General features: G+C 43.9%; 1 protein-coding gene across 3 annotated transcripts; it reads right to left on the minus strand.

Moving 5' to 3' along the window:
* Positions 1 to 9,808: 9,808 nt before the first annotated feature.
* ARMC6 (armadillo repeat containing 6) lies at positions 9,809 to 22,593 on the minus strand. 3 transcript variants are annotated; one of them, XM_066604541.1, is made up of 8 exons: positions 22,410 to 22,587; positions 20,782 to 20,934; positions 19,545 to 19,627; positions 17,647 to 18,148; positions 15,761 to 15,906; positions 13,108 to 13,239; positions 12,259 to 12,396; positions 9,809 to 10,400 (listed from the first exon to the last, which is right to left on the minus strand). In XM_066604541.1, exons 2-8 carry the CDS (start codon positions 20,900 to 20,902, stop codon positions 10,188 to 10,190), a joined length of 1,335 nt encoding a protein of 444 aa, XP_066460638.1. In that variant the 5' UTR covers positions 20,903 to 20,934; positions 22,410 to 22,587; the 3' UTR covers positions 9,809 to 10,187. The 3 variants fall into 3 exon arrangements, with proteins under 3 accessions (XP_066460638.1, XP_066460637.1, XP_066460639.1); XM_066604540.1 differs by having other exon boundaries at positions 17,647 to 18,217; positions 22,410 to 22,586; XM_066604542.1 differs by lacking the exon at positions 13,108 to 13,239 and having other exon boundaries at positions 17,647 to 18,217; positions 22,410 to 22,593.

Raw genomic sequence — 22,593 nt, forward strand, 5'->3', positions numbered from 1 at the left:
AAAAACAAACGAAAAAACCTCAAAATGCTCTTTTTTCACGTGGATTCCGCACGGACAGACCCCATTGAAGTCAATAGATATTAGTGTTCTGTCAATTAACATTGCGTATGAGCGACGGAAACGCTCACAACCTCAAAGGAAAGTAGATAGAAAGTCCAGAATGCCGGCTGGAGAGGAGAGAGCTCTTTCTCGTGCATGGATGATACGCTGTGCATAGTGCACACCCGTGCGTAAGAAGGCTCACATCCACGATCATTTGCAACTACTTTCTGCGAATGATTGCAGGTCTTCCGCTATGGAAATCCGTATGCGGAATCCGACCTGTTCGCGTGAGCTCAGCCTTAATAAGGATTTTTAACCTATTTAAGATTTAAAACAGGATGTTCAAGGGTGCGCTGTCACTTTAAGCCTTTTAATACGCTGTGTACACTTTGTCTTCCCTGCTGCATACTCCAAATGCATCCGCAGGCCCCATTCACCGGTCACATGCCACGAGGTTCCATCGATGCACAAATCCCGGTCTGTTTCCGCATGGTTTTCTTTTTGTCTACTGTGTAGGAAAAGTTCAGTCTGCTGCGCTTTCCTATAGGCATATACAGTAAAGAAAAAAAAGTACTGCATATTGCACAGTATACAATTTTTTTTAAGAATGGTCATCAACTGTACAGCGACATAGTTATGGAGCTACTATGATAATAAGGAAGGCGAAAACATAATGTGAACGGAGCTTAAGTTGCGGTATTCCTAAAAGAGAAATGAATGGCTGCGTCTTCCAAGATTGGCTTACTGTCCCTTTAAGAATCTGTTGTGCCACACTTTCTATGCAGCTTCATTTACACTCGGAGGAAGGAGACTCAACCCTTGAAAACAGATTGAATTTCAGAATACGAATGTTTCTATAAATACATTTTTGGAACACAGCAAAAGTATTTGTCAGGTATGGAATAAGCCGATGTAAGCCGACGCTTTATGCTGTATCTGGGAACACTGAATATTGCCGCATTTATCCTCCTAAAAGCACGGAGAAGCAATTATGGCTGTTCTACTTTCCATTATTATAGAAGCATCATACTCCACAGAGCTGCACATAGCATCTTCGCTGTTAGGGCCCCTTCACACAAACGCACTGTTACGGTGTATTCCACGCCCGGGTTTCGCCCACGGAACTCGCTATACCAAGCTGCCATAGCCTAGGCTCCCATGTTGCCACTCACATATATTGCGCGAAATATCCACACAATAAAGATCGCAGCATGGTCTATCGTGGCGCATATTACGTGCGCATCCATGCCAAGATTGTGCATGACGATTGGCATCCCGCAGCAAGTACGCAATGCCATTACATACATGCTGCATGCCGCGCGACTGTCACATATGGGCAGCATGCAGTGAAATACACTCCTGTGAAGCCGCCCAAAGTCAGCGGGGGTTAACAATTCAATTTGCCTATTTCACATACTTACTGGGGTCAGTTTCACAGAAAATCTACCAGTAAGTGAGGAAAGTGCTGAAACACTGAAACTACATGCGCATGGTTGGAATTGAATATAGGTCAGTGGTGCTGAACATTGGGGGATGATGCTGAAAAACTACCCGATCTTTGACTACACAGATGCAAATGTATGCTTGAGACATACCCTAGTATTGTATGTGTGAAATGGGAGGCATGGGATGGTAACAGTAAGGAGCAATGCACTTTTTTTATGGGTATCATATAACACCTCCATACAGGAGGTACTACTTCTGCACCCACCCCGTACGCAACGGGCTCGGCTCCAAATAATGCCTGATTTTACAAGGGAGTTAAGGTCAACAATATTCTGGATATGGAGGAGATTGGTTGGAAAGGAGAATCTATTAAAAGGTATTCAAGGTCAAATGCAGGTCCCAAGGACGAGCCATGAATGAAAGGACTGGCTGGCATCCAGAGGGGTGGGAAACAATCTTCTACTCAAATAGGGCACTTAAAGGAGGAAATTTGGACCTTCAGGGTACTCAGATTTAATTCCTTACGCAGATGCTCCTGAGGGGCATCCAGAATGTGGTTAGTACTCTAAGGATTTACGACTGATGTCTTGAGGAGGGTGACCCAAATTCTAAGGCACATATTAGAAGGAACCTTCATTTCCGCTGCCCAACAGAGTGGGGCTCACATTTTCTGAAAGTCCCTGTCCTAAAAGAAGAAGGTTCCGCTGAAATTCCAGGCTCACCGGTGAAGATTTTTTAAAATCTGTAGATGAATAATTGGCCCTAAAAAAGGAGATTTGAGATCTCTGGAAAAACCCTGGGATCTGTAACTGGACGCTTTGGCAACGTAGACCATGCTCTCCTAGGCGCTAGGGACTGTAGTCCCAACTTCTCTTTCTCAAGATACTTGGAATTAGATTTAATGGGGTGGAAAAAGGATAAACAGGGGATTGATTTCATACCTGAAGAAAAATTTCTATCATTAATGGAGAATCTTTGCATTCAGAGGATGGAATTTTGCTACCTTTCTGTTCTCTCCCGCAACAAATCAATTAAATGATTCTACTTATTTTATAGCACATTCATATTTGGCAGCACTGTACACAGATTGTCAGCCATTACATTGGGCCATATCTTCATGGAGGCTCACAGTCTAAATTCACTAGCATTATATTTTTGAAGTGTGTGAGGAAACATACAAACTTCATGTAGATGTTGCCCTTAGTCAGATTTGAAGCCAGGACATCAGCACTGCAAGGCAACAGTGCTAACCACTGATCCACCATGCTGCCCTGTTTCTGGTTTTCCCCATAAACATGTTATTTTGACAAAGATGTCCATTTTCAGACACTATTCTCTTTGATTTAGCTGCCTACAACTGAGAAAATCAGTCTTCACTTCTTTGACCCCTGATGTAGTAGCTTTGACTACCTAGATGTAGTAGTAAGAGGGGAAAAAGCTCTTCCTTCGTATTTTGATCAGGACTTTGGACCGGGTACCGACTTGCTGGATCAAGTAAGCTACTGTCATTATGTTGCCCAACATAATATGAACATGGTGATTGTCAACCAGGGAAAGAATTTGTTCTCATGACTTCAGTACCACCAAAAGTGCCTTCCCACTTGGTGAATTGTCACAGGGCTTGAGTCTAAGACCCTGTAACAGATCTTGAAGATGAGTCCACTCACCCTGAAGGACGGGCAGCAGTAGTTATCAGGACTCGATCTGGTATCTTCCATTAGACTCCGCACCAAAAACCATTCAAACCATTAGTGCGTATTTTCATGTGGATCTAAAGCAAACTTCACCCCATCAATTGAAAGGGTGAAATCTGCTACGGCTCTATGTAAAAAACCGTAACAAAATACACAGCAATCATGCCGATTTTGACGCGGTTTTTGGCATGGATTTCGATATTGGTTTTGGTTCGGATTTTGGTACAGATGCACACCAGAATTCACAGCACAAAATATGCTGCAGATTTTGGTGGGAATGCGCACCAAAATCCGCTATGTGGGAATGTTCAGGTAGTGGAAATGTATATTCTGCAATTATGTGAATTCTAAACCAAAATCTGCTTAATTTCTGTGAAAAACCGCTGCGGATCTCGACTGATGCTGCTGATTTTGACACAGTTTTTGATGACTAAAATGACACAGATGAACTCTGCTTCGGGTCCGAAGGCACAGGCTGGGGTATATTTTATTGAGGTATAGTTTTAGAGAAGTTTCAGACCAGTAACTGTGTGCGGCGGGGCTACCCCCGAGGCTACCGTGAGGCTCCTTGCTTTTGCAACACAAAATATCTAGAAGCAAAACTCTGCAAAGGCGAGTCATAACTAAAAGTCAGTATGGATTGCGCAATTCCCATCCTCGCATATGATACGTGGACATTGACTTTCGAAGTTTCGCTCACACTTGCGGGTAGGAATTGCAGATTATGCAAGCAGAAGAAAAATCACAGTATGCTCTATTTTACCACGCATTCAGCACATATGGGCTTCATTGATCTCTATGGATGTATGAGGGGGTGCTGCTAAGTTTTTGGCTTTGTGTTCTTTTTTTGTTTCTATGGTAACGAATGTTACATCACATGAAAGCCTTATGTGTCTAATATATGTTTTCAAAATGTTGTGTTTGAACAGTGATCTCGGCATGCGGGAAAACAAAATGGCGGAGTCTAAGGTGATATTCACAGCAAATGAGAGCAGAGGAGTGATAAAATTCTTGTTTCGGCAAGGAAAGTCTGCGAAGGATATTCATGGTGATATGTCGCAGACAGTGGGGGGGGGGGGGGATCAATGCCCTTCATATTCTATAGTTAAGAACCGGGTTGCCAAATTTAAAAAGGGCCACTTCAGCACCAATGATGAGCAACGTCCTGGACGACCGAGAGAGGTTGTTGTTCTGGAGATCATCGATGCTGTGCACAACCTCATACTGGAGAATCGGCCAATTTCAGCTAAAGGAATAGCAGACATCATGGGGATTTCTGGTGAACGTGTTTGTGTCATTATCCACGAACATTTAAACATGACGAAGCGATCTGCACAGTGGGTCCCCAAATGTTTGACAACAGATCCATTTCCCGGTCCATTTGTCAGCGTTTCCGGACTGATAAGAACTTCCTGGATCGACTGGTCACTATGGATGAGACCTGGATTTATTTGTATGACCCTGAAACCAAGGAGCAGTCAAAAGAGGAGGTACAGTGGTTCTCCTCGCCCAAAGAAGTTCTGCCACTAAGGTGATGGCGTCTGTGTTTTGGGAGAAGGAAGAAGGAGGACGTGCTGCTAATGGACTACCTTCAAAATGGTTCCACCATAAATGCAAGGTATTACATTGAACTTCTGGACCAATTGAAGGCCAAAAGGCGTGGCAAGCTATCCAAAGGGATCTTGTTCCTGCAAGACAACGCCTTCGCTCACACTGCACAAGCAACCACAGCAAAAGTGGTGCAGCTAGGCTTCCAGCTGGTTGACCACCCACCTTATTCACCAGATCGAGCTCCCTCCGACTATCATCTATTTCCAAACCTGAAGAAACACCTCAAGGGGACCAAATTTCACACCATTTCTGATGCCATGGCTGCTACTGATGACTGGTTTGAGGCACAACTGAAATCCTTCTTTTTGCAAGGCTTACAGAACTTGGAATACCGATGTAAGAAGTGTGTTGGCATCAGTGGAGAGGATGTGGAAGAAATGTAAAGTTTCATCTTCCCCTCTCATTTCTTTCTGGGTAAAGCCAAAGACTTTACCGCAGAATACGCAGATATCGCTGCGTTTTTTTAATGCGATTGTCAATGGAACTAATGTTAAAACCGCATTGCAGTTGGTGCTTTGCGATTTTTATGTGATGCGTTTTTAACATTAGAAAATCCCATTGACATTCGCGTTAAAAAACGCAGCAATATCACAGCATTAAAAAGACGCAAGTGGATAGGAGCCCTAAACCAGCAGAGCACAGAGTAGTATCCCATCCTGAAGGCTCTCAGAACATCTCTCACCACAACAGCACAAGGGAATGTCACCTAGAGCGGTAGAAGGGTGTTTCCAGGGGGTTGGGATACTTTCTGATGTCATTCCCTGCTTGCGATTGTTCTTTTGCATGGATAATACTCTGTCACCTGCAATACATCCGTGGAAAACCGACGGCATACGTGACCCTTATGCAATTCACTTCCGCAATCATTCGCATGCGAAATACAACACGCTCCTGTGAGGCCGGCCTTCTACTGGACGTTATTTCACATGGTATAAAATTACATACCTGTGACCAACCTGACTTTGCAATTGCCCCCTGTACTGTTTGTTTCTTGGGCTGTATTCATGTTATGAACTTGGTTCTGATATTGGATCAATGTTATGAGCTTGGTTCTGGTGCCGTATTTATGGATTGAGGTATGATACTTTACTTATGTTACGGAAGGCAGAAGTAAACGGGTTATGGATGGGCTGCTGCTCATGGGCCCATGCTGGCTGCTCGTCTCCCACCATAAATAAAATACTATAATAAGATCTGTCGATGACAGCCGGCTTGCCGGTAGCCGTTGTCTGCAATGCACAAGACAAACAGAAGTAAAACAGGAGAAGAGGGTGTAGTACAAAGATGGAGTTTCACTTTGAGGAATGTTTGTTGTAGCCACTGGGGGAATTTCCTCGCAGCAATGTCATGACTCAACATCTAGGAAAGTACAAGAAGTTCAGGTTATCAACAAGGTTATGTTGAAAGTATATAATGGGAGAGGTGCTGTTGTAGGTTATCACTGTAGGAACACTTATGTACTGCTGCTACAAATTTACTATGGGCTACACTTGCATTTAAGAGTATTACAACATGTTGAATGTAGCTTGTAAAAAGCACATTGTAGTTACATTGGGGCCGATCTGTTACGTACCTGCTGTGGTGGATCCATACAAGTCTATTGTGACCAAGCTCCTATGCATCGTAGACATAGCTGCTGTGGGGCCTAAAGGCTGAAGGTGCTTTGAGTCCACACAGGTACGGAAACATCTACCTGCCGCAGCCGGGGGAAAGGTCCTTTACACATCGATTTATGCACCTAATATTGCATGGATCCATTATTACCCTTTATGCCACTCAGCTCTCCATGAAGATTACAAGGAACCGGTCATCACTTCTAAGCATGTAAAACCACCTATAGAGCCGCTTCCTAAATTCCTGATTTTGTTATGCTCTTGAATAACGCCTACCTTCAGAAATTGCGGTTAAAAATGTCCTGCCCCGTGGAGGCCAATGAGTGTTCATCCTCTCACAACTCTTTCAGAATGTCAGCGGCAAATTCTGCAATCAAAAAAGTCGAAATCCCTACCATTGGTAAATACTTTGACTGGAAATTAACTGCGTATCCGCAGCCGATTCCGGGGGATACAGAGCTTCCCTCGTCTCCCAATTCTTTGCACTGTCAGCATAGCCTTTCTCCTGGTACCCAGCAGCCTTTAGTAAGCGCAGTGCCGCTGGGCAGGTGATGCCACTCCTGCATCACCTGACTAGCGGCACTGCACTCCCCAAAGGCCATTGGATACTGGGATAAAGGCTGCGCTGAGAGGAAGATAGACTTATATGGGCTTATTTTTTTACTTCAATGGAACTCAGATAATCAGTGTGAAGCCGGCCATGCGTAATAAAGCTAATCATACCCATGAACAAGCACGGTGGAAGAGGTGGCAGCACATCTAGAAAAAAAACAAACAGCCTGCCCAGATTTTCAGTGCTGATCCATCACCTGATCAGCGGCTCTGTGCTCACTAGGCTCTGCTGGGAACCGGGAGAATGACTGTTCTGATAGCACAATGAATTGGTAGGTCAGGGGAGCGCTGTATCTGCCAAAATCAGCTGCGGATACTTAGCTGATTGAGTCAAAATCAGCAACAGTGGTGCAGATTTTGACTCCGTTTTGGATGCAGAATTTGCTGAAGAATTTTCCTCTGTGCTAATTCCACAGCATTTGCTCCACGTGTGACTATATCCTAGAAGGGTTTTCTATTACCACAAATGCCTTTAATAAAGTGCTTTTTCAAAAATAAAAGTACTTCGTAAATTATTTCAATTTAGAATATTGCCCCGTTTCTGAGATTGCTGAATACCTTGAACCCGTATCCAGTGTCCAGGACTCAACCCGGCTCGCTGAGTCTGCACTACACTTACCCTTCATGAATAGCGCTGCACTGCAATTTGCGCATGCTCAGAAGGACTTTATCAGCGGTAATTACTGAATTGCATGCTTGGCCGGTCCATAGACTTGTATGGCTTTTTTTACTTCAATGAAAGTCAGAGAAATCATTGAGAAGCCGAGGATGCACAGTGAACCTAATCATACTCATGAACAAGCACTAGATGGCAGGCATAGCGCTGAGTTGGTGGACTGTGGGAAAAGTGGCAGCAGGAAAGACGGACGGCTCGCCCAGATTTTCCGTACTGATCCGGAAAGTTCAGTTCACCCTGCAACTAGTAAGAAGAAATATTTCTGGCAAAAACAAGCACCAATTTGCACTAAAATACAGTCCTATCATAGATATAATCATGTGACTTTGGTTTGTGGGCAATTCACCGCAAATAGGTAGAAGACAACAAAGTAAAAAGACAATCTTCTGGCAATCCACGATAAATATGGAAGGTAAATTCTTCCTGTTGAGCACAGTATGGCAGCACTAATCCTGCCTTATTTTAACCCTGGGCAATGCGCCCAGGAATTACAGGGGGATCGCTATAAGGATTACACTTGCCCTTCGAGGTCCCTATGCATTTCAGGGGCCATCAGCTGGATTTATGAGGGGAGAAAAGCCACCTAAAGGGTGTGAGATGGGTGCAAATATGTACTGTGTACAGGGGTAAAAAGCTCTCTAAACCAGGCAATTAAAGACAATTATTTGCTAGTACATTAGTCCACAAACAAAAAGGTGGTCAAGTGAGCCGAGTACAAAGCTGCACACTTGGCAGTGAAGCCTGGTAGCCGCACAATGGCGTAGGCTGCCCGATAAACCGAGCCTATAGTTCAGCCTGATTTAAGGTAATTAACCCTTTAGGAGCGGCCAATACGCCTTTTACTGACCTCACTAATAGGCTTCAAACCTGCACATACATCTTTTTAAGGCGGTGACTTGGAGGACTACTGACAGCCCGGTTCCTGCCAAGAGCAGAGCAACTTCAGATCCTGGCAGTTTAACCTTTTACACAGGGCAATTATCGATCAGAATAGTTAAACTTCCTTCAGGAAGCTGAACAATAATCGTCCCGTCTAAATGCATGCAGAGACTTAATGAGAGTTGTCCAGTTATTCAGTGTCAGCATGTAGAAGACGGAATGACACGCCGTTCAGTGTAAACAACAGCCGATCACTTCTGAACGACTGTCTGCTTATTGTGAATGGAGGCAGGCGGGGGTAGAACCCTGTCCGGACCGCTCCACCTCCATGCCACCTGCGCTGTGAGCGACACTCGCTCTTGTGGAACACCACAGAAGCGAGCATCAATGGAATGAGTGTCAAACACAGTTTGCCCGACAGCTCGTCCTGTGTAAATTAACCATTAGATGCCACAATAACTAGCAACTGCAAAGCGATCACTGTTTGCTGTCACAGGCTTAGAAAAATGTACTACATAAGTAATGCAGTGTACTATCCAAGTGATTAAACAATCACATCTTCAAGCCCCTTTGATGTGCCCAAAAAATAGCATCAGAAATAGGTCAATAAAAAGTTTAAAGAAAAAGAAATCCAGTTTAAAAAAAACATTTCCCCCACAAAACCCATTTTAAAATACCCCAAAAATGCTTTAAAAAGCCACACATAAAAAGGTCTTACAGCATCGAAAAAGAAACAAAAAAGGAAAATATCCGATTGATCCTGCACAGTGAACACCAAACAAATCATTTTAAAAAGTAATGCCAGAATTCTCATTTCTGTTTTGTTCCCCTCCCAAAAACACAATAAAAAGCAACCCAAGAGTCACATGTAGCTCAAAATAGTACAATAAAAAACTTCAACGTTATAAACTTGGTATCGCAGTCGTCATGCCGATACAGATAAGAAAGTTATTTTTACCAAATAATGAACGCGGTCAAAACAAAATCCCAAAACAATGGCGGAGTTTCTGAGGCGTTTGTCCACCTCTTCCCAAAAATTTAATAAAAAGTTCCACAAAACATTATAAGTACCCCAGAGTGAGGTCATTAAAAAATTCAACTCGTCCCAAAACAAACCAAGCCCTCATACGGGTGTCAACAAGTTAGGACTCCTGCAATGCAACAAGGAAAAGGGCTTGGTCCAAAAAATAGGGTCTTCAGTAAAGGGTTAAAGATCAACAAAGGCAATGCAAACATAAACGTAAATAGTTTAATCAGCGTTCTCAGAGCACTTACAGTAATTTCGGGAATGCGCATGTCTCCTCCCACTTGCCTGATGACAGTACATGACTGCAATGGTCGATTTCTCAGGAATTGTTAGCATTTAACTGGGCTTCTGCGTTATTAATGCAGCAACCATCAAATGCAGACAAGCTAGATAAGGCAATTGTGTGAACACAGTTAAATGAACCAAAAGGAGAATATTGCAGTAAATGCAGATAGGTAATGCAATTAAAAGAAACAGGAACGGGCGAGGACTTGCTCTGCTTATAAGGGATGCAGTAAAGGCATCGCTGTTGCCCCTGATGTTGCCGCTGGCCATCTTTTTCCCCGTGGGTATAGGGTATACTGAGGTTAGTGCACCAAGCTGCCCTTCTGGCCAGTCCATAGTTCTCGTAGTTCTACTTTACAGCCAAGATCTCTCAGAGCGGCCTTGGCGACGTCGTCACAGTCCTTGTGAGCGCAGCGGGCTTGGAGAATTAACGACTCCGCTCCCATTTCCAGAATGGGTTGTGAGAAGTCACGAGTGCGGGACACCAGGTTCCTGATCACCATGCAGGCTTGTTTCTGAGGGGGACATGAATGGGATATACGGTTAGAGAATTGGTGTTTAAAACAGAACACCAAATTTTAGATACAACGTTCTGTGCTGATTAATTTCCTAACATATCTTTGTGGAGCACAGAGATCTTTTTTTCTGATACAAAGCTCCAAATCCCTTGCATAGACACTAATAACATGGTGGTCTAAGCGGCTGACTTACATCTCTAGGCTTAGGTGCCCATAGACTAAACAACTAAACTTTTCACAGTATAGACAACTTAATTTTATTGAAACGGTTAAAATAGAAGGCTTGTACTGGCAAACATAGATAGGACGGACATGCTCAATCGATGGACTGGACCTCGAGTAATAGACTGCTGGAGATATCGTACTTAATGGACAAGCACAATATATATATAAAGAAGAAACCAAAGAATCCAGATCTGGACACAGACCTAATGACAATAAGGATGATGCGACAGATCAAGACAGAGCGTGACGAGCCACGGGGTAAACGCGACACATCGGGCTCAGGCCAGTCTATCCCTATCCAAGTGTAGGAGGACACAGAGACCTTGACCTAGTGGTTCTCTGTAAAGTCACAATTGATAGGTCTATGTCCAATCCCCCTAACAAAAACCAATAGATTTAAGAGATACTAAGATATATAAATGGTCTACGCCACAGATGTAGTTTCAGGATCCTTACACAGGACAATAGAGGGTAAAACTCACTGGCACCATCACCAGCTGATATTCAATCTATATCTAAATTCAATATTGTTCTAGGGACGGTTCTCTGATAAAAAGATGCTATATGAAGTGGCAACATCAGTGAAAGTATAGGCCTCTCCTCAGGCTTGCGGTCACACTCAGGAAAATGAGCTGCCCACTAGCCTTGATGGCGTCCCAATGGTCGAATGATAAATTAGTTCTTCTTTACTTCCTATATCCACCAAAATGGAGAGCAAACAGACCAGAAGCCGGATAGCACAAGGCAATCCAGGGATAATATAGGTAAAAAGGGAAGACAAAGGACTGGTGCTCGCAGTAATGTGAAATGGTGTGTTCAGAAGGCATCACAAGGTAAAGGTCCCTTGTATTGGGGTGTTAGTAAATACGTTTCGGAGCGCGACTTTGTGCTCCAAGGGTGTGATGACTTAGGATAAAGTTCATCAGGAACCAAATAAATCCTATCATTAGGAAAGTTTGCACATAGCACCTAGGGGTGCTTAATGGCCAAGTCTACTAAAAGATAAGGGTGAACTAGGCCTAAGGATAAACGAAAGAGTCTAGGTTCTTGCCAAGTATAACTACAGAGGACCTGCTAAGCAACTTAAACCCTCAAAAATGGCATGAGGCAATATCCAGTGTTGGAACAGGCAGGCAGGCGAGTATAGCAGAGCCCGCAGACCTAGCAACCTTTTACACTGAAAGATACTCGCTCAAACAGTTTGAGTGACATCTTTGCATAACTCTAAGTAGCTAATCAGCTACTTAAGAGTTAATACAGGCAGAGCGGGACACCGCCGTGATAGCTCCAAGAACAAAGCAGCTGTTTTGCATATGCAAACAGCTGCATTGTTCTCAGCTTTCAGCTGTTATCCTGCTGAGAACTGCCAGCAGGATACCATCTGAAAGAATACCATCATCGCCGCCCGTTGAGAAAATCAGTGTGCGGCGCTGATAACAGTCATCGGTGATTTCTAGCTTGCTAGAGATGACCGATGAACGAATAGTGTACAATGGCCGCGCGTTTAGATGCAATGGTTATCGCTCAAAAGACGGTTTTTGAGCGAATTATGAGCGATAATCGTTGTGTCTAAATGGGCCCTTAGTCCTGTCAGTCCATAAACTTAATCATGGGACTATTTAGTTGTTACCTGTACACTTGAGTCCTTCGGATGAACTTTCATTGCTTGAAGAGCAGCCAACGCCCCACCTCCTTCCATGATGACTTTACAGTTCTCAGGTTTACGCAAGGCTAACATAGCAAGTGCAGCACAGCCCTGATCACAGATCTGAAGACAGAGAACACCATTTATAGTTTCAGTTTAGTGAGAATTACTCTTTAGGCAACCCCTCTCACATGCACTATTAATGCTATGCCTACCCCACTTGGGAGCCCCCTACAGTCAAGAGCAATATCCAGTGTGGTGTTTGGCAATGGAGGACTGGCACATGTTCAGTGTAAATAAAGCATTACAAGGGTGCTACTATGAGTTCCTATACACTTACCAAATTCTCAGTCCAATGTAACAATCGACAAGCATGTCAATTGGTGGCGGTTTACTTTTTATCTAACCGGGATGTTCTCCAGAACCTAGTGGCAAATATGGCCAAGAACTTTTTTGCATTAATTTGTTGTCACTCCCCCCCCCCCCCCCCCTACCTCCTGCTGAACTTGCTATGGAACCCGGTGCCTTTTGCAGGAGGGGGTTGGAATGGAGCATCAAGTGATCACAGCGCTGATTTGCTTAAGAAGACAAACAATGGTAATTATGATTGTTTGTTCTCGTTAGCCTTCTGCACATGCCCCGTTCACACAGGGAGACGTACCTTTTCTTACAAACAAAAAATGTAAAAAAGGTTTAATAAGGACATAGTAGGTAAGCGGACTTTATTAATGAACTTGTATAATTTGAATTTCCCTAAGTGCGGACAAATGGTTTGGTTGGCAGATGAAAAAGCTTTAGATACATTTATCCAAGCACAGATAAGTAGTTATGTACCTGGGCGTTGGAGAGGTGTCGCGTCATTGCAAGGACAATCAGATCTGTCCCACCGGAGTTTACAATTGCATCTTTCACATCATCATTCCCTGCGACGGCTCTTATGGCACTCAGTACTTGTTTGACAAGCTCCTAACAACAACAGATGAAAGTCATGACTATGAGCCACAAAATAATAGGGTTACACCGACGAGCTAGAGTCAGCATGCGGGATCCGGCTGTGACCCTGCGTATCTGCAAAATCTGTAATGCGGATGATCGTGGAGGCTCGCAGGTGGTCATGCGCAGTACGGATTTTTTCCCCCCAATATTTCTATGTTAATTGCATATGGGATGCGGGTCGGACGATCTCCACTGACTTCAATGGAGGCCGTCCTCGCAGAATCCGCGGCAAAATAGAGCGTGCTGCAATTTTTTCTCCAGTCGTGGAAAATGTAATTCGTATCTGCGAGTGTGAAGAGAAAAAAAAAAGCATGCTTTTCAATTACAGCGTTTTGCTGCGGCTCCTCCATGCGGAATCCACCCGTGTGAAGCCGGTTTAACATTTTTGATATTACTAGATCAGATAATATACAGCAGAAAGCTTTGAGGATCCAAAGAATGCCTTCACTTCTGAATTTCATAGTTGTGTTTTTAGGTACATTGGAAACCTGTCACTTGGGGTTTAGCAATACACAGGAAGGGGTGGCAACCAAGAGGGGTCCCTGGCTGAATCAATAGTAGCAATAATATATTTACTATAGATTGATCTAATCAAATGAGGAAGGGGAGATAGACAGCAACTCAATTTCTCTTCTCTAGTTTGTCACCTCCCTTCTATTTCTTCTCTTATTTGGGTGGGTTGGCAAACAATTTGACGTTTCTGGTAATGACTAGAGATGAGCGAGCGTACTCGGAAAAGCACTACTCGCTCGAGTAATTTGCTTTATCCGAGTATCGCTGTGCTCGTCTCTGAAGATTCGGGTGCCGCTGCGGCTGACAGGTGAGTCACAGCGGGGAGCAGGGGAGAGCGGGCGGGAGAGAGAGATCTTACCTCCGTTCCTCCCCGCTCTCCCCTGCAGCTCCCCGCTCCGTGCCGGCACAGCGATACTCGGATAAAGCAAATTTCTTCGAGCGAGTAGTGCTTTTCCGAGTACGCTCGCTCATCTCTAGTAATGACTCATCACATATTCTACAGTGTATCAATTAAAAAATGTAATAAAAAGATAGAAAACAGCCAGGCAACGTGTCATAGAGATGGGAAATGCTGCTGTTTTTACAAAAGTAATAGTAAAAGCAAAAATAAGAAACTTTGTAATACATCTTATGACACAAAAGTCCATCTTTCTTCACTACGTCCTCTGCACCCATTTACTGCCAAAATCCATCTTGAGAGAAGGAGACCAGATGGATTTTCAGAGTATCGAGAGAACAGGTTACAGCTGCAGCTTATAGAAGTCTATAGAATGGAGAGGAGGAGAATGCAGCAGCAAAGAGAAAAATAAAGAGATTCTGGTAGGTATTTTATCTCACTCTAATCCTGAATTCACAGCTATACTGCTCAGTACTGCTGTATAATGTCCTCCATGCAGCTAATTTTGAAAGTGTGCTACAGAGAGGTAGAAAAGAGGAGATCCTGCTTCCCTAAGTAATGAAGACATGATCACAGCTAGTCGGTCACTCTGGAGCAGAGTTCAGGAAAAACTGACAATTAGAGATGAAGAATGCAGAGTAGAACATTGGTGATACATTCACAAAGTCCTATACTGGTCAGATATATTGTTATTCCTCATGTATAACATCTCGTATAACATGCTGCCATCTCGTCTATTTACATTGATCTGCAACTGAGGTCCATTTCTGGGTCAGGACCTATGGTGGCTGTGCATATACCTGTCCGGCTACATTTAGCCTTGAAATTGTGCTGTTGGTATCTTTTCTATTTGGTTCTTGTGATAATGAGAGAAAGAGGCATTTTTCTGTAAAATATATTAGAAAGTTTCTTATCTTTACTTATACTATTGATTTTAGGAAATCTGTTTATAATTGGAGGTACACTAACATTTTTCCTGTAAATTGGCTACACGAGATACAATATGTAAAGCTTACTCTTAACACAAACGGTCCACACTGCTGAATCCTGATAAAACCCTCTCCATCTATGGATGCAGCAGACATCAATATTATAGGTTATAATCACTAATAACTTCAGATGGGTCGGTGATCAGGGATTATTCAGATTGCCAGATTGTAGTCAAAAAGGAATTTTCTTCTCTTAAAAATGGGGAAAATTGGGTTGTACCACATTGTTTTTTGCCTTCCTGTAGATCAACATTAGGGAGGGGTAATAGGCTGAACTGGATGGACATACGTCTTTTTTTGGCCTTATCTTACCATGATTGGGCATGTTAAAATGCAACATGTCCAATCCTCATTTGCCCCAAAATCTGCTGTTAGGGGAGAGTCAATACCCCCCATACGCTTTCGATTGTCTGACATATAAGAGGCACTTAAAGGATATTGTGTGTTATTATGTTTAACATGGCACTTCAATCAAATAGATACAATGAAAAGCAGAATATTCGCTGTATGTGAGCACATGCCTGCAATACTAATAAACAGTCCTTCATCGTATAAAGACTGCCAAGGGCAGAAGCGACAGACTGGTTATTACCTGATGATCGATGCAGTCAGCTAGCAGGGCCAACATGAAGTTCAACCCACCCAGGTCGACCACATCTTGGCAGAACTCATTCCGCACGCAAAGTCGAGCAACAGTTGAGCAAAGTTCACTTAAGACGATACTGTTATCTGTGAAACCTAGAAGACAAAACAACATTGTTAGGAGGTCGTCCCCATCAATATGTGATGGACTGCAGCGGGCCATACACATTACATGAACTGCTATTCCATAATATATACCTATTCCAGGAGCCATTCCTTTCCAAGCGTGAACGATCAAATAATATAATAAAGGATGTGGCGACATCAATTTAATGCGAGTTCATCTGTGGCAGCCTGTATTCTGCGCATGAAACAGAACAAATACCCTCTTTGATGGTACGACGACGTCTGAGGTCTTGGCTTCCATTAGGATTCTCAAATGGTCTTCTCCAGTTCACCACCTTCAAAATCATCAGCTTTTAGTCTAGAATTTCTTGCAGTTTCCCGGCTCGATTATCCTTTCTCTACCACTTATAAGAGGATATCGTCAAATAGCGAAATAGTACGGAAATGTTGTTTATCTCATGCCCTGCTACTCTATCAGAAGATGTATAGGTCTATAAGTGTGATAAGTGGATTTTCCCATATTTTAAAGTGATAGTATATTGCCATCACTTTATGATTAGTGGGTTCCGACGTTTCCTCGCCGCTCCTGAAAACGAAGGATCTGTAGCACTGGTTTAACACTGTCCCTCTCTAAAGTAGAGCGGCGCTCCTGGACACTACGTTGTGCAGGGATCTGCAGTTAGTCCCATTCATCTGAATGGAGCCCCGCTGCAGCTGCCTGCACAAGTAGTGCTTGGGGTGCCTTTCTACATGGGAAACCGTGAAGGGAAGCGCTGCAGCCTCCTCTCATCAGGATCGCTGGGGGCATCTCATAGCAATATGCCATCACTTTATAAGATAGAAATGACCCTTTAACTGCTGTCAGGAAACTGTGAAATCAAGATGCAGAATACACCCTGCCGCCCCTTCCCAGGAAAATAAGGGAATATAAAACTGATTTTCTCATCTGCCAGGATGCAAAACTGGTCTCCAACCAAAATGGCTGTCATCCCAACTTTCATGAGGTTTGTTATTTCGTGTCCCCGGGCTCTTGAATCGCAAATCTGCTTAGTTATGCAGAGACATAGAAGCGGTGACTGCATTCACGGTCGCACCCAAGCAGGAATATACTAATTCACTTGGCTATTTAATTACAAAAGAACTTTTGCTGAAAGACTTACAGACCGGTAACAGACTTCCAGACTTATTAGCCACTTGGCTTCTGGGATTGGTACTTTTTTGCTTTTAAGTAAAGACGATGGGTTTGTAGTTTTAATTAGTCCTCAACTAAGGCTATAAACGCACAGGTGAGCGCAATATTGGTATCACGCTTGCCAAGGTGCGTTTTTCACGTGGATGCAAGGTGTTTTTTTTAAATTCACAATTGCCTCGCATCACCTGTGTGATGATCAAGTGTGCGCTTAAAGCGCGTCAGAGGATCGCAAGTGTTTCCCATTCAAATGGGAAACATTGCATTGCACTTGCATACACATCAGATGGCATAAGAGTGCCATGCAATGTCTTTTACGGTCCCATTGAAAACAACAGGAAAGGAGTTCAGCGAGAACGCCAAATAAAGAGAGCATGCTGCGAGGAAAAGAAAAATAAAAAAAGATAAAATTTTTAAAATTGCTCATGTGAAGTCCATTTGTACGAGTTTTGTGCGTCTTGCAACACACACAACTCTCGCAAGATTCTCGCCCATGTGAATAAGCCCCAGGGCTTACCTCTTTAATATGAAAGTCATAAATAAACAGTACAGTCAAAAATGTATTTGTTAAAAAAAATTACCTTTTGCAGCCTCTATCAATAGTTTCAAGCCTGCGTGCTCCAAAACGATCATCTTGGCATGGTCATGAGCATGTCCAAATGGAACCCGGATGTCATCATCCAAGGTCATGATCCTCAAGGCAGAGCATGCTTCACATACTACATCTGGATCCGTACCATGGTACGATATGGCTTGTGTAAGATGGCGCAAAATTCCAGCCTTAACAAGGTTTTGGCGATTCTGTTCATGCTTTAGGCATACATGGCGAGCAAGACGAATAGCAAGTAAAGTCACTTCAGGATCTTTTGAGTGGTTCTCCAGAGCACGAAGTAACAATTCTTCTCCGACACGCTCCAGCAAATCAGGCTGCCCATCGGTGAGAGAAGACATGGCATAAAGGGCATTTAAAAGAGTCTCTCTATCACCTTCACACTGTTTCCAGGCTTCCAGTACCACCGGATAGGCAGCCTTCTGTCCAGCCAGGTACCGATGTGCCATGCTCTGCTTGCACTGATCACCAAACTGCAGAAGAAGTTCAGACAGACTGCTTACAGAATTGGTCTCTATAGCTTTTCTCAAGGACTCTAAAGTCTATTAAAAAAAGGAAAAAACAGGGTCAAACCCATATTACATGCAAACGAATGCCCAACTGTACTCAAAACCTAAAAATTTACATGCAGCTAAGTTAAAAACGTACCATGGTGGTCTCTAGCAACCATTAGGTGGATCTTAGTACCGTGTACTAGGAGTTATTACTGAATCTAATATACAGTATAAAGTTGCTCTCACACCGGCATCTGTAAAAACACAGCTTTTTTTGTTTTTTTAAACCTGGTGTTTTACAGTGTTTTCGAACCGCTTTTTCAAAAGCGCTCAATAGCGGTTTTTTTAAGACACCCTATTATTACAATGGGTGATAAGGTGCAGTGTAAAAAAAAAAAAAGATTTGCAGCGTTTCGGATGCTCGTCTGAGAAGCCCCATTGAAATCAATGGAGACGTTTTACAGTGCTTGGTGTGGCGTTTGAAATGCCGCGCTAAATGCGGTTAAAAAACGCCTGTGTGAGAATAGCCTAGCAGTAGGGAGTTAGCTTCTAAGATCCCCCTATTGGTGGTGTTTAAAAGCAGAAAGACTTTTAACATCGTGTTTGTCTTACAGCAGAGCATATGGATTTCATTGGGTGATTTTCCCATGCCAGAAGAGAGAGCAGCTCTGCAAGAACAGCCCCCTCTCCTGGTATCTCCAAACATTACATGGAGAACTGCCTGCATTTCATGCTACATTTAATGCTACATTTCTCCTGTATACCTAAATATGCATTTCCCTCGGAGATAACCGACTGCTGGGGGTTAGAGAAATTGGACTTGTGGGAATCAAACTACACTGGCTTCTTTTTAAACAGTTGCCCTTTTGAAACAATGCCTTTAACTAGAATGTAAAGGATTTGGCACCCTAAATATTATAATGCTATATATAAATGTAGAAAAAGAAAGAGTCGAGGTATATGGTTCGCTCGAACAAAGGAGGAGACCTTGAGAGTCAACTGTTCATCAGAAACACGATTGCCGACTCTCCAGGGCTCCCCCCGTGTCTGAGCGCATCATACACCCATGCTTATACAGGAGCTTCTCCAGTCACAGGGGAGGTCACTGCCACACGGCCATTATTATATGGTCCCAGGAACCATTTCTCCACTTTATGTCTCCGTTTACTTTGATCCAGTTTTACACCATGCAGTTACTTTTTATTTCTTTCTCCATATTAGGAAATAAGCCAGTATAGAATTTTGGACCCATTTCGATAAAATAAAAATGGTGTTCAGTAGTGGACCTTCACTTTAACCAAGTTATCCCCAATAGGGATGCATCCACTGGCCAGTGGAATGGTGTTGTGCATCGCTCACATGTAACACCACTTACCAGGAGGATATCATGGCTTGGAGCAGCCTCACATTCTTCGTTTTGTTTCCGCACAGCCTTGATTATGTTTGTCAAGTCAACTCCTAATTAAGTAGAAAGAAGTGTTACTTCCAAGAAATACATCTACGAGGGGCATTCATTAAAGATTCCCCCTGACCCACTTTCTGTGGACTGAGAACAACGAAACTTGGCCTAGTTATTAGTCCTTCTCTACATGGATGCCACCGATGGTGCGGGGGTTGGGTGAATAAGTGAGATGCAGCACAATCTCATACCCGCAGCAGCGTGCTTCCATATGGGCAACATGTGAATTGTGAACTGGGGCATTGTCTTGCAGAAGGCAGACACCCTTGGTGGACATCTGCAATTTCCTCAGCAGTGAAGCACAGTATGCCCCAGTAATCGTGGTACCCTTTGCTATGAAATCCATCAAGACTATGCCGTACAGTTCCAAACGACTGAACTGGGAGGAAGTGAGATGTACAGAGGACATGGGTCTGTAATATGGGAGGATGTACATCCTGCACCCTTGCGCCTTACAGAACCGTGCACAGCTCGTGCCCCAGCATCTCACACCTGTGCACAGCTCACACCTCACAGGCCAGTGCACGGCGCGCGTCCCCCTCACAGAGCCGCGCACACCCGTCCTGTATTTTTCCAAACATACGGAAATTTGGCCCATAAATCCACAATCAGGCCAGCACATTAAGATGATAATGCTGGTTTAATGCAAAAACACAAACAAACAATCACTTTTAAGGAACTTTTTTTTTTTACTGATGACCTATATTTAGGATACATTGTCAGCACAACTCTGTACATTGTGCAGTGGCCATGAGTGGTACTGCAAACTCCGTCTCATTCAAGTCCCAGAATGCTTTTTTATAGTTTAACTGTCTTTTTTTAATGTTTGATCAACATAATAACATATTAACATAGTATGTAAGGCCGAATGAAGACAATGTCCATCTAGTCCAGCCTGTTTATACTCCTGTTTTGTTGATCCAGAGGAAGGCAAAAAACCCCAAGAGGCAGGAGCCAATTAGCCCTTTTGGGGAAAAAATTCCTTCCCGACTCCCTAATGGCAATCAGACTGTTCCCTGGATCAACCCCTAATAGTTCCTACCTGCCTGTATACCCGGATTAACAAATAACCTAAGATTTATAACCTATAATATCCTTCCTCTCCAGAAAGACATCAAGTCTTACTTTAATCAGTTTTATAGTAGAGAAGTACCTTGTGATTCAAACTGCTGAATCGCTTCATTTAAAGCTTCTTCTGGTTCCATATCGAACTCTGCAATATTTTCTTGTACGACAGCGTCAAAGGTCTCCTGTGATATCCACTTGCAGGCCATCTTGGGAATGTTATTCACACGCTCAGTCTTATCTGATGACAGAAAGGATGATCTCCTTCATGAAACTTGTCTCGTAACAGCGCTGCGTTCCGCCTCTAGTGCCTTGATGTATCATTTGCTTAGCAATTCTCGGATGACGTGTTTGGTTGTATAGGACTTTAATCCGACCGCCCCATTACTGGCCTGGCTGTCCCCCAACATTTCCATTGGGGGTAAGAAGAACTGGGAATGTTGGATGCCTGATATAGGCATTGTAAGTGGCGTCGGCGCGGGTATTGTGCGTGTAATACGCAGTGATAAACTTTACATTACTTCCAACAGTGCCTTTCACACGCAGCGTGCAAAAAAGAACACGGCATGCAGTATCTTGGCACGTATTACGCATGCATACTCGCCAAGAGAGGGCTGTCTCGCACGAGTGTGTAGCAATAGTGTATTACACTGTAGCAATATCCCATAGGCGGCCATATTGCTGCTCACACAAATTGTGTAAATTGCGTGCGCAATTTTTTCTTTTTAATTGCATTTTCTATCTTGACGTGTATTATGTATGCAAACACGCCAAGATAGTACATGGCGATGCAAGTACACATGTCATTATATATCACGTATATCTCACGAGATATGTTTGTGAGAGCCCAGACAAAGGCCACTCCCACACAGACCCTTTTTTAAAGCGTTTAGCGTGGCGTTTGAGAACCGGTTAAAGGATCTGGGAACGTTTAGCTTGCAGGAGAGACGGCTGAGAGGAGACGTAAGGCTGGGATCACACAGGGCGGATGTGCCGCAGAAATCTCGTCCACATGGGACGGCAAATCCGCCGCGGCAAAGCCGGTACCGCGGCGTGGATTCACCGGCCGCAGCATGTTCATTTTTTTTCTTCTTCCGCTGCGGCCGCGCTCTCCTCTATGGGAATGCCGGCCGCAGCGGAAGAGTGAGCGGCTGGGCCACTTCAAAACCCATAGCTAAGTGCTGCGGATTTAGAAGCAGCGCTTCTCCTGGCAGAAATCTCATTTTTTTGCTGCGGCCAAACCGCGAGATATCCGCCAGGATTCCGGTATGTGAGAACCCAGCCTTATAGCTGCCTACAAATATCTGAAGGGCTGTCACAGTGCAGAGGGATGAGCCCTATTCTCATCTGCACAAGGAAAGACTAGAAGCAATGGGAGGAAACTGAAGGGAGGAGACACAGATTAGATATTAGACAGTGAGGGTGATCAACGAGTGGAACAGGTTACCACAGGAGGTGGGGAGTTCTACTTCAATGGAAGTGTTCAGACAAAGGCTGGACAAATATCTGTCTGGGATCGTTTAGTAAATCCTGCACTGAGCATGGGGTTGGACCCGATGACCCCGGAGGTCCCTTCCAACTCTACCAGTCTACGACTCCCACGGCCGCCGCTGACGGACTGTATGGCTTCCCATTCCATGTCACTGCAGGGGGCCGCCTGCCCTCCGGCTACCTCACACCCTCCATGTATCTCCCGGCGCGGCCGCAGCGCTTTACCTGTACGGTTACCACATAGGAGCTCCCACACCTCAGCTCCCGTCTCCAGGGCCGGCCATATTAGCAACCGCGGGCCGGAAGTGACGTCATCGCCCGGGCCGTTCTAGCACGTATAATCCAGTTTCCTCTATGTAAGGCAGTCACTCGTGGGTTTATCCTCCGGATTCGTAGGGTATTTTTGAAA

The sequence above is a fragment of the Eleutherodactylus coqui genome, chromosome 5 (genome assembly GCF_035609145.1).
Source record: "Eleutherodactylus coqui strain aEleCoq1 chromosome 5, aEleCoq1.hap1, whole genome shotgun sequence".
Taxonomy (NCBI): Eukaryota; Metazoa; Chordata; class Amphibia; order Anura; family Eleutherodactylidae; genus Eleutherodactylus; species Eleutherodactylus coqui.

Coding starts and splice junctions, on each gene's coding strand:
- ARMC6 (XM_066604540.1), bottom strand. CDS start 20,902: ATGGCCTGCAAGTGGATATCACAGGAGACCTTTGACGCTGTCGTACAA. Junction 18,218..19,544: donor CAAGCCATGATATCCTCCTG/GTAAGTGGTGTT, acceptor TTTTTTTAATAG/ACTTTAGAGTCCTTGAGAAA. Junction 15,907..17,646: donor ATTGATAGAGGCTGCAAAAG/GTAATTTTTTTT, acceptor TTTGTCTTCTAG/GTTTCACAGATAACAGTATC.